Below are 13,487 nucleotides of genomic sequence, written 5' to 3' on the forward strand. Positions count from 1 at the left end.
TGCCCCTCCCTCACTCATGCTCTGTCTCTGTCTCAGAAATAAACATTAAAAAAAAATTAAAAAAATAAAATAAAATAAAATAAAATAAAATAAAATAAAATAAAAGAGTCTCCATAAATCAGGGTTTTAGAGGTCATATAAAATAATTTCTTAAAAGTTATATGCTAGTTGTCTCCTTTTAAGCAAAGTGTAATTGCTATGTTAAAATGTATATATATTATTAGTGAACACTGAAAGGATCACTTGAGAAAAACAAATGAAAAATTACTGGTTTGATTGGACATATCAGATTCAATGTACCATTTCTATCCTCAGTGTCTATAAATTAGAAATTCCATAAAATTATTACACTATGTATTCTGCTTTGTTAATATGGATAAGGGTTCTGAATCTAAGACATTTCATATAATATTTGAGTTTTCCCTTTTTGCAAGTAGAGTGTTTATTTTACATTATTAGATTTTAAGTATCTCAACAAACATGTATACTGCTGAAGTTTTCAATGTTGACATTTCAAGCAGGATTAAATATTTGTTGTCTCATTTGGCTAACTATAGATTTTCTGTGAAATTATTCTAACATTTAGACTAAATCAACAGAGTTCCTAGGTAATTTCAATAAAACTATATCTACTTGAAATACACACACACACACACACGTACATAGTCCATATATATATATATATATATATATATATATATATATATATATATATATGGATTAGCCTAGAGAAGAATGAAGACATTGGCATTTAGTTTACTTGGTGGGAAGAGAGGGCATGGAGGTATGAGGAAGATTCATGTTTCTTACATGTCTGTATTGTTTCAACTGATTGCAGTAAATACTCTTTACCTTTTGAGATTCAGGAGAAATTAAATAAGAAAGGTTTGTTTTGTTTTGTTCTGTTTTTTTTCCAATCCTTTCTCCCTTTTTCTTCCAGCTCTCCCTGATTCTTTCCCTCTTTCCCTTCTTCCTTCTTCTTTCCTTTTTTCTCTTTCCTTTCTCTTTTCTCTACTTTTCATTCTTTCCTACAACTCTCCTGTCTTCCCTCATTCCCAACCTATTTCATTCCTCAGTCTTTCTTGTGTTTTTGCTTTAAAGAAGGATATAGAATTACATAGTTTCATTTCATCTCCATTAAATTCTAATTGACTCATAATAAGAATATATTAAATATCCCAATATTCCAACATTCTTTTATCTGATTTTTTTTTTAATGTCACAGTACTCCTTGTCGTTCAGGCTTAATTTTAGCAAAGTTTTCTCAGAGTTCTTTCATGAGGATCGCTAAGATGATTATAGAGGAGAATGAGAACTCCTAAGGACCTGTTTTACATTGTGTGTGGTATGAGAATGTATGTGTCACCTCACTAACTCAGAAGCTTAAGGAACGGTTATGACCTATTACACCAAAGAGTATTTACTGGTTTATTATTGAGGAATAGTATGCCCGGAGAATATATGAATTTTTTGTCCATTCTAATCATGGACAAATCCTCTGCTTAGTCCACCAAGGAAATTTAAGTAATTTCACATAAGAAAAAAAAAATGCTTCATTCTATAAATCTATAAGTACTGTCTGTCTCTATGATATAATCAGATTGATAAAACATCACTTTCTAATCACTGGATTTATATCATAAAGATACAACCTTTACTTTTTCAGTTCTTGTCACCATCATTTCTAAATTAGTTTGGAGGTGAGATTAGCAGAGCAGCCCCAGAGCAATCTAATTTTGTAGCAAATGCTGCTGTAATGAAGAGGAAATTTACACTTCTTCAGTGGAATTGTTTATCTAGCAGTGAGTGAGAAATCCACTGTCACAACGTGAATTTTTTCTACTCATCACTAATTATACTTCTCCTGCTGTCCTGTAGCAGTGAGAAATCCCACAATGCACAGGAACAATAAGGAGGAATAAGACAAGAGAGCTTCACACATTATTCCTAACCTTTGCTGTATTTTAATCAAAGCATTCTACTTAAACAAAACATATGTCATATCAAAACATACTTTTCAGTTTATCTTGTAAAGAAGTTTCATCTTTAATATATCAGGTTTTCTTAATTCAATTGTATCTATTTAGTTTAAGTTTACTCAAAATTTGTGAAAGATGTGAGAAGAATAAATATTATGCAATCTAATTACAATTCCATACTGTGGGGAAAAAATCTCATCTGAAATTGGCTAGGCTTTCATCTAAGTATCATCATCAGCGGCTATGAGGAAAAAGACTTGAAACTCCTTCTCATCTTTGGCCTCTGGGTCTCTCTCATAAGTACAGAAACATATCTTCTTTTTGTGAGGAAGAACAAGCACCAAGCTCCTGCCTGTCAGCTCTTTTCTGCCTGCTGTACATAGGCTGTTTCCTCTTCCAGACATACCCTCCAAGCCCCTACCATCCTCTATGGACTTGACCTCATCCTCAGCAACTATGCCAATCACTCGTTCCTTTTTTTTCGCAGTGAAATATTTCTATCACATAGGAAAGTATAAGACATAATAATATTAACACCTGTCTACAATCATATAGATCTATCAAATCTTTTTTTCCTATGTTTACTACAGACTATTTTTTGTTTTTTTCAGAAAAATGTATTATACTTATATTTAAAATCTCCTATGTAATTTTTTCCAATCATATATCTCCCTCTCTTTTTATATGTAACTACTATTCTTAATTTATTATTTGTATTTCCATATTTCCATTTTTATTTCCATATTTAATAATCCATATTGTTATTTCCATATTTCCATTTATAAAGCAATAAACACATATAGATTTGTTTTATATTTTTATATTTCATATAAATGGTACTAAATCACTTATAATCTGTCAACTTTTGATTACCGTTCATTTTGAAATTAATTTCTGTTGATACTTAAGCTCTTGTTCATTCATTTTAAGTATGAAGGGCATTGTATTATGTGAATATAAAACTATATGTGTTATATATGTGAATATACATATATTTGGTGTTATATAGCCATATATAAATATATATATGTATATATATATGTATATATATACATATATATATATTTATAGTTTCATATATAGTGGATATACATATATTTGTTTTTCCTGATAATGGTCATTTGAATTGTTTCTAATTTCTCAATATTACCAGCATTAGAACAATGCAATTCTTACTTGAATCGCTTTGTACATAGGTATTAAGAGTATAAATCTAGAAATGGGATTATAGACTTGAAGGTATGTATGTGTCTGCATTTATGGATTTGATCAAATGCTTTTCAATGTAGAAAAACAATTTATATAACCACCAAGAGTGTATGATGGTTCCTTTTATTCCACAATCTTGTCAATGGTTAATTTTATCAGATTATTTTTCCTCCTTAAATGACTTGAACTATTACACACATCTCTTTCTCTTTGTCTTCCTTTTCCTTTTTCTCTCTTTCTTTTTTTCTTTCTAAGGCTTAGCCTGGATATCACCTCCCTCAGGAAGGTGTCAGATAGACAAAGACTAAATTAGTTTTCTTGTGCTTCTATTTGTAGCTCATTTTGAATTTTGCATTAGAATGACCTGTTTACATGTTTTCTCCCCATCTTCATTCAGCTTTTTAAGGAAAGATATAGTGTATTTTTCCTTATTTTATATCCAATGTCATGATAGATATTTATTGAATTAGCAGATTCATGGAGAAATACCAAAGGAACAAAATAAGAAATTAGCTTCTTATAGGATAGGATTTTATTTTAGATATAAAGTACTCACAATGATAAAAGGTACAGGACAATGGATTCAATTAGAAAATAATACCACCCTTTGGAAAATCCTTTATCTATGATATTTTTCCAGGTATGTAACTATATATAGTAATGGCCCAGACAGGGAAATTATCTAATGAATTTGCCATATATTTTTTTTTTTCAGTATGATTAGCTATGTGACATATTTATTTATTTTGGTCAAACAAAATGAAAATATATTGTAACATAACAACATACTTAATTTTCAAAGCTAAAAGGCATATTTGTTTTTCTTCTTATTCAGTTTCTTAAGGCATACAGAGACCATAATATCCACTATAAATATACTGTAAAGACCTGGTCCTGACTGGCAGACTTCAGCTGGCATCACGAAAAGTGGCACTTGAGGTGCAAAAAGATTGTGCCCTATTTCCTAGTGGACTACAGGTATAGGGTTTCCTAGAAATCTCACTAATTAAGATTAAATAAGATTGATTTATAAGTAGCTAGTGAAGCCCAAATGTGCCTTTAAGACTCATGTAGAAACAAGCAGTTTCTAAAAGTCTAGTAGAAATGAAAAAGACATAGTATTATGAATTGAGTCAGCAATGCTTTTCCTTTAAAAGTGAAATCAGACCTATGTTTAGGATGTAATGAAACATAATCTCGGAATTATACCTTAACCTTAAAAAATAACAAAATTGTTCCAGCTTAGAAAGATGCTTCATTATAAATCATAGTCATAATTGTAAGAACAATCTGGGCAAAATCAAATTGACCATACCTAAAATTCTAACTGATAGAATAATATAGTTTGATAACAAAATTATAGGCTTGGAGAATTAATCATACATCGAGTTTCCCCTAAACTCTTACCAACGATGTGAGTTAAGGCAAGTGCTTTCTCCCATGCCTTGGCTATGAAATGAATGGGCTCGAAGGGAGAGGCTAGGACTAGAGGGTCTCTAGGGGTTCCTTTTGATTAGGTAGTCCTTTGTAAAACAGCCTTCCATGACACACAAAATATCTTGAAAATAATCACTCTAAAATACTGAAGCAGAGACAATAGGGAAAAGAGAATCGCCCAGGATCCTCACTAATATGTAACTGTGGATAAAGAACTGAATATAAGATGCAGGTTAGGATTATGGAATGGCAACTGTTTTGCTCTTTCATTGTCGTTTAGAAAATGATGAAAATCTGTTAAGGAAATATTTTCTAGTTAATTCATACTCTGGGAGAGCAAAGAGAAGTATACAGGGAAATAGCACTGCACAAAAGTACAAGCTTTCCCAAGAGAAAACCAGTGGCCCAACCTAGAATACAAACCAGGCTTCAAGAGCTTCGGGTTTTTTCTCCACATGCTGCCTTTACAGTTTTAAGTAATTGGTTGTAATAATTTTTATTTAGTGAGACTTATTTTGGAAAATAGAGGAGGGGAAGAGTTGATACATTATGACATTGCAGTATGTAATGATTGAAAAAAAATTTACTAATCGTATCAACATGAGTCATCAAATACAGTTCTTTTCATTGTTTAAAAAGTCGCTCTAGGCTGCTGCTAGTCAATATTATTTTTCAACACTTATATGACTAATCATGACCTTTCTGGCAGTCTGTTGTAACCTGTACCACAAGCTATATATTCTGATTCAAAGAGAATTTGATTAGGGATTCACAGATTTATTACAGTGGGATAAATTATATGGCAATGTAAATAGGCTTCATGATCTCGGGACTTTCATGAAAAAAAAAATTATCCCTACATAAATAATGTCCCAGGAAAAGAAAACTATTTACAGAGGTATTCTGTAGCAGACTAAATAAAATAAATACATAATTTTTTAATGTAAAACAAAACAAAACACACACACACACACACACACACACACACACACACACACACACACACCAGTTATCCTTGTGAGATGGCCTATATCATAGCATGCTAACAAACCTCAACATCCAATACCAATTAAGATTTAGCAGGAACAAGTCTTGTCCAAGTAGTATATTGACACTCAACCAATATGGATAGAAAAAGTGCCAAATTACTTTGGAAAGCAGAGTCATGCCCAAGAATTAAGTAAAAGTTAATTTGTATTCTAGCTTTTGTGGCATCCAACTCTGAATTCATTTACTACAACAATAATAAGATCATCAGCCCTAGGAAGGTTCAGCTTAGTTCAAAGCACTGCCCTCCATTTTTATGGAGACTAACTTTGGAAGGGATCTATGTATATATTCAAGGAAACCTTTACCTGCACAGGTTTGATTGGATTCATCTTCATTGCTTCCACAGTCATTAGCTCCATCACAGAGCCATCTCTTGGGGATACAGCGATTATTTTTGCATTTAAACTGATCATCAGGACAGCTATGATTGACTGGGAAGGAAGGGAGAAGTGTAGGAAGAGAAGAAACAAGGTTATTAATTTAAAATTGGATAAATTATTATTTTAAGTTATAGTTACAGAAAAGTCATAGTAATTATTATAGTATAATAAATGCCACAGCTTCTTTCATTCATTGTTTCATATTTTGAGGAAAGTATTAATATTCTAGGCTGTGTTAAAATATAATACTTTTATGAAGACACCAAGAAATTAAATCTCACATAAAAGGAAATATATTAATTTGTTCATGTCTTCACTAAAATCAACTATCTCACTAAGTTTGTTTCCCATCCCTTATCACAGTGACTCAATTTCAGAATTTTTGCCAAACATATTTGAAATATCTCATATTTTAATATGAAACAAATATGTATCAAATAATTCAATCATATATTAAAAATACATTTTCTTAAGCCACATGTCCACTCAGTACTTATTGAAATATTAAATAAGCCTAATTTTGTTATGCTTTGTCCAATGTTTCTTAGGACTGGAAGGAAAAAAAATGCATCATCTGTGACTTTGAGTTGATGCGAAATATGAGATCCTGCATAATTTTAATAATGAAAATGAGCATCATGAGTTTTTATCCTTAGTGCAAAAAATAAACATGCATCCGCAAGATATACTGAGGACAAGACCAATCCTCATATGGGAAGCTGTGCACAGCGAAGGATTAAACCTCCAATATCTAAACACAGCAGGAGGCCATCTTAAAGTTAACCTTCTGTGATTATTTTCCTGCATCCTGGAGGCTAAATTCCTAACTGAATTGGCATGCTCCTCAGTATTTGTTTCACCACTTCACATTCTTTTTGAAGTAATTTTCCTTGTGCCCAGTAGTTGCACTTCTGTACAATAAAAATAAATTTTGGTATTAGTTTTACTTAGAATTTGAAAAATAGCCATTTTATCATGCTGTTGCATAGCAAATGTATGCCTTTCCAGCCAGTTTCTATAAAACACTGTATCTTAAAGTACCTTAGGTGAGAGAGTGGTTTTATCACTTTTTAGAAAGTTTTTATTATGCATAGTGAAAAAAATAGGGGGAAAAGCCTTATGTTTCCTGGCAATTGAGCACGGTTAACATTTTCTACTCACTTCAGGGAGTTGAGCAAGAATAGTTGCTCATGAGAATGAAAGTCATTCAATAAGTTAGATGGTCAACATTTTAAAGTACCAAGATTTTGCAAAAATATTTCAGTGAAGCTTGATCAAGGACCTTTGCAGTTTTCATAAATGATGTAAATCAGAGTTCAAAAAGGAGGCATAAATACAACTCTCAGTCCTGCAATTTGAATTGAGAAGCTAAATGATAGAAAATCGAATGATAACAGAATTCAAAGTCAAACCTTATGAGTATTTAAAATATAAATAATCTTCTGAAATGAATTACATAGTGTTGGAATATTAACCATGGAATCTCAGGATTATAATGCTGGTCTGAATCACTGCAAGTTTAGAAAAGATACCATCTCGCTGGAAGGAGGCCTGAGAGGTTTAGTGCTCCATTGCCCCATTTGATTAGTGATCTCTTCTCCAGGTGTGAGGTGCTGTGTTACACTCTGAGACTACAAAGATGTTACCACATAATGTGTCTCCTCATAAAGATATTCACCAAGATAAGGAAGCATATGATTGTGATACTGTTGGTTAACTAACATGATAAAGAAATACACATGAGATGTTTAACTCCAACTGGGCTATATAGAGAAGATTTTTTGATGTTCACAAGAGACTTCCCTATAAAGGTAATGTGAAACTATGGTGATTTCCATAGATTAGAGTGTTACACAGGAGAGAAACAGGAGGACATTTTTTTAGAGATCTACTTGTAGTCCAAATTGATAAGAACAAAGATTGTAAGTGTATGATGATAGGCATGTAAGGCTGAAAATGTAAAATGAGTCATGACATGCAGTGCTTTATATATGAGTCAGTGGATTTTTTTGTTAGTTATAGATTTACTGAAATAATGAGATTAGACTTCATTCTATAAATACTGGTAACTCAGGAAACAGTATGGAAAGTGGGCTTTAATTAAGGGAGCAATAGTGGTAGGAATAATAGCAGGGCACGTGCTGAGTTAATCTAGGATAGGAGGCTAATTTAGCCAGTGAGGATTGAGAGATGGTAAAGATAAAAATTAATTATTTAGAGTTGAATATGGATTATATGTGAAATAAAGGACTGTAGGAAAACCCCACAGCATAGGCTTGGGTGGTGGTATTGAAAGTTATGAAAATAATCAAGAAAAAAATCCTGACGAGGAATTTTAACACTACAATTAACAGTACAAATGTAATGCCCCATATGCTCATAGAGGAAATTAGTTTCTTTGTGAGTTGGTGAAAAGAACAATCACACAGAGGGAAGCATGGACCTAAGGACTACTGCATGACTATAGTGATGAAATACTCGTGTTCTGTACAGGTGCTCTGTGACTATGCTGGAAGCTGATATGCAGGGAGCATTCACTAAAGCCATGAATAAACATTATGAGTCAGAAGGAATGAGGCAATCAATTTACTCAATAAATACTACACCATTTGTGTCAAACAGTAGAGAAAAAACACTTTCTCCTTAGATGAAATGCTCCTCCATTCTGAAGTTTTTGTATAATTGTATCAACTTAGTATTTGATGTGTTATTTATGGTTTCACACTTTATAATATAGATATTAATAAGGTTGAAAATATGAAGCACATAATGTTGAAGTCAGAGTCCATGTTTGAAAATTAAGGGAAAATAGTGTTCAATTCATGTATTAATTACAATTTCTATATTATGTACACACAATATTTTTTAAGAGCTCATATTTGGGTTTTATCCCTAAATGCAGACAGTTGCATTATATAGACGCCCAGACCAATTCTGTCTATTATTAACAAAGAATCTTTAAAACGGTATTTTTAGTCTTGATTTAAAAAAAAAAAAAAAAAAAACAGAAGAAAAAGAAAGAAAGAAAAGAAAATGGACTGTTAATTAACTCAATTAGCTCAACCATTTTACCCTGGAAAATGTCATCAATTGAAAGGAAAATAATTTTCTTTTTAAAATAATTTATCTGGGTCAAATTAAAAGACCAAAGATACATATATAAATCACATACCTCTCTCCCTGTAAAAAGATCTTATATATCTCAAAGCCATTCCAGTATGATTCTAATCAAACATATTGTCAAAGCATTTTTTAATGTGTTTCTCAAAGTGTTTTACTTCCATATAAGTGGGACAATTCCTTATTCTAACCAGAAACATAAAATTATTCCGACTATGGGAAATGATAAGCAGCTAAATAGAAGCCAAAGGGAAGAAAATGAAACCTTGAATTTCTATCGGAGTGCCCCACATGTGTCTCCTACCATGTACTGAGCCAGTGAAGTTAGGTAATGACATGTTCCAAAACCATGTCTGTGTCCTTGGATCTTCTTCAAGGCTCTGCTGCCAAGGGGAAATGGAGTAGATCGTGACCTTCTGTGTGAGTAGTTCTGACTTGAGGGAGTTTCAATTGATTTTCCACATCTTCAAATTCAGAGATCCAGAAGGATCTCCTATAGCAACTTTCTAACAATGGTGTGGTGGCACTGACAGTATAAAGGAGGGAAGGAAGGACTTCTGGTAATATGGACTTCTGGTCCATATGGTAATATGGTATGATGGTAATATTGTAATTATTATTACAATATATTATTTTACAATAAATATATTTACAATATATTGTAATAAAATATATTACAATAAATTATTATTATTATATAAAAATTATAATATGGTAATATTACCATATGGTAATATGGTAATATGTTAATAAGGACTTCTAGTTAAAATGGTAATATTAAAGATGGAAAAAGATGAGAAAAACAGTTCTTTAAAACCATGCAAGAAGACAATCTAAAATCTACTCTCTGTAGACTAAGGAAAAAAAAAACTGAGTTCAATTCTTTATCAAAGATATTTTTAGATTTTTCAAAAGACTCAGGAAAATGTAATATTACTTGAAGGAAAACATACAGCAATTTACTGAATCTTCATCACTTCCGTCTAGACAGTCATCATCACCATCACATTTCCAGCGAGCTTGGATACAGTGTCTGTTTTTACAGCGGAACTCTCCAGCTTTGCATATGTGAGGCAATACTTCTCCAGAATTAACTAGAGTTAAAAAAAAAAAAAATCAAAGTCATAAGAACAATACTAGCCATGTTCAGTTCATTACAACACAAACTTCATTTTAATAACAAAAATGTTGATTCATGTTATTGAAAATATAAAGACATCTTAACATTGTAGTGACAACCATCTCTAGAAATGAGAAAAAGGTAAGTTTTTCTGAAAATAATTATTCTATTAAGAATTTTAAAGATTTTAAACTATCACCAAAATAATCAATAATAACAATAATAATAACAATACCACCTCATATTCATGTTGAGCACGTAGTTTTACTTTTTAAAGGGCATTCATTCATAATCTCAATTATCTTCATGACCCTTGACAGGGTAGGCATGACAAAAAATTTTACTACCTTCATTTTACAGATAAGTGCACCCCAAATTAATCATAGTGAAAAGACAAGGCAATAACACAGCCATGGTAGTCACATTTACTTTGCTGGTCTGCAAGTGGGAGAAAGACTCAGGTCTGGTTAGGTATTCATGGAACTATTAAGTTAATCAAAATTATCTCATTATACATCCAGATTCTATGCAGTATTTTCTCTGTATACTCCATGTTCTCTAATCAAGTGTTAGGAATTCAGTTCATTGTGGTTTATTCACAAGTTGTAAGTGTTAGGGGCACCTGGGTGGCTCAGAGGGTTGAATGTCAGATCTCGGCTCAGGTCATGATGTCACTGATCTTGAGATTGAGCCCCGTGTTGGGCTCTGTACCGACTGCTTAAAGCATGGAGCTTGCTTTGGATTCTGTGTCTCCCTCTCTCTCTGCCCCTCCCCTTTGCCTCCCCCCCCCCCAGCCTTTCTCTTCCAAACATAAATAAACACTAAAAAATTTTAAAAACAAAGTATTATGATGATTGTTATTGTTCACTTTGAGTGGATTCAATAGAGTTTACAAAGAGACAGGAATGTGTAGCAATGGTTAAAGTAAATGGTTTATGTTTCATGGACTAAAAAGGTGTTGAATTATCAAAAGTTAGATTATTATTAGGAGAAACAAACCCAATCTTTCCACCTGATGGCTTTAAACTTTATTTTGGACAACTCATTTGAACTGATAAATGATCACAAAACCTATATACAAGTCAATAATATGGGATATTGGGAAAACATATATGGCATTTCCAGAACACTTGGTGTCAGCACTCCCTTAATCCTTGCATTTTCCCTGCTCCAAAGAATGGAAGAGGGAATATGACCCTTCAACCCTAACTGTGGAGAATCTGCTTCAGAGAGTTATGCAGTGAAGCACAAGACATGAGGGTTCCTGTGGTTGGAAAAGAAAAACTGCCCATTAAATTCAGACTCTTGCTTAAGGCCTTAAGTGTAAAATCTAATCAGTACAGTGAATGAAATATTCAATTCAAATAAAGGTAAGCCTGTGTTTTTTCTATCCCCTCTCAGACAGGCAGACACTATATGCAGGGACTGAGAGTAATTTTGTCTCCCTTTTTAATTCTAATCCGTTTTCAATAACAAAATGCTGAAGCAGCAATTTCTCTAATGATGTCATTTCTGTAAGGTCACTTGAAAGTAAAAAAAAAAAAAAAAAAAAAAAAAAAAAAGCAAATTGTTATCTATATAGAACAAGTTCCAAATAGGAAATGACAACAATTTAAAACCAAAGAGGGCAAATCGTTGGTTCTCCCATTGAACTCTAGGATGCCTTTTTAGAGTAGCGAGTAGTTGTGAGGGTTAGTAACCAAAGCAAAGTGGAAGTACACTGGGATATGTCTGGCCTTTTCTACAACAGAACTCTCCTCTCAAAATCTCTACAATCAATCACCGATAGCATGCAAACTTTCCTAACTTGAGTCCCAAATTTGGTCAATTGGACCCTAAGATTTTGAGGGTGGTATAATTTCTTCTTTGATTCCATATAAGCTCAGCTTAGAACTGGGCATTTAATGAAGAGTGGTTTGATTAATTTCTATTCTATAGTGATTAAGCCTAATGGTCAACAATCTCAGTTAAAAAAATCTAATCAGATAAGAAAACTCATTTGAGATGCAATCAGTTTTCTCCCAAACTTAAGTTCAGCTTTAAGATTTCCTGTAGTCTCTCTATAGTTTACTTCTATGATATTATCACATCAATTTGGTTGTTTGATAGCTTGAGGACTAGAAAATCCCAGAAACCATCTTTTTTTTTTTCCTGATAAAATCCCACCAATTTAAAAAACTTGGCTTTCACATGGTTATTTGATCAAATAAACCCAATTGACAGTTTTAAGAAATGATCAAGGGTATCCATATACAAGGGTGAAATTATAGCTGCTTCTGCACAATTACAATCATATTAAAGAAGAGCAAGGTGTCTAGGGAAGGACAAACTGCTCTCCCCCAAATTAGTATTTTTAAACTAACTATTCTTTAACATAATCAATTTAGAGATAAGGTCTTTAAGTCTGTTAAGAGTTCAAATGTTTTTCAAGTGATATTTAGATCATTATGGAATGAATGCAAATAAGCAAAATTTCCAAACTGGTTTTAAACATGGTTTCAAATATGTGTGGTAGTTGGTTATTTTTAAATGATATTTGGAAATACAAAGTTGGCACTTTTCAAAAATACATGATGACAACATCCAAAGTTTTATTCTCATTTTTCATGACAGGCTGTGAACAATTGTTTGAAAACCAATAGAGCCAACCTCCTGGGATAATTTCATCTTGTTATATTTACTGCTGTTATTGATCTACATCAATGTCATTACTGTATATCATTACCATTCATAATAGCTGTTAGGCATTGTTTATATCTGTAAGAACAGATATAATGAAATATATACAAATACATTTGACATTTTAAAGAGTGTCTGCAAGTCCTCTTGTAGGCCCTGCAATTTGTTGAACAAGAGGCATTTCTCCACTGCATTTCTATACTTCTTGTGTCATGTTTTATTCTGGACTTTTCTTCAAGAATATTTATATAGCTCACAGCCGTGGAAGACAGAGATAATGCCACCTTCTAGAGCAGAGAGTATTTTTTTCTCTTGGCCAAAATTGTAAAGATAATGTCTTCCTTAGGGGCAGAGTTTGGGAAGATTTTTTAGTAGACTCAAGCTTGAGGTTCCTCAGTGTGAATACAAATTCACTGTGTATGTAGCCTCCACCTAGACCTGCCTGTGCATTGCCCCCACATGATTTGGGGGTGGGTAGGACAAGGAGAAGAATATGAACAGGAAACTCATGCT

At 32.6% G+C, this 13,487-nt stretch overlaps 1 protein-coding gene across 1 annotated transcript in view; it reads right to left on the minus strand.

Moving 5' to 3' along the window:
- The window catches only part of LRP1B (LDL receptor related protein 1B), a 1,882,572-nt gene that overhangs the window by 711,156 nt on the left and 1,157,929 nt on the right, over nt 1-13,487 (minus strand). The window contains exons 16-17 of the mRNA XM_042948663.1: nt 10,129-10,269; nt 5,981-6,106 (exon numbers count right to left, since the gene is read on the minus strand). Of these exons, the coding sequence (XP_042804597.1) occupies nt 5,981-6,106; nt 10,129-10,269 (267 nt within the window). The remainder of the gene's footprint in view (nt 1-5,980; nt 6,107-10,128; nt 10,270-13,487) is intronic.

This window comes from Panthera leo, chromosome C1 (assembly GCF_018350215.1).
Source record: "Panthera leo isolate Ple1 chromosome C1, P.leo_Ple1_pat1.1, whole genome shotgun sequence".
NCBI lineage: Eukaryota > Metazoa > Chordata > Mammalia > Carnivora > Felidae > Panthera > Panthera leo.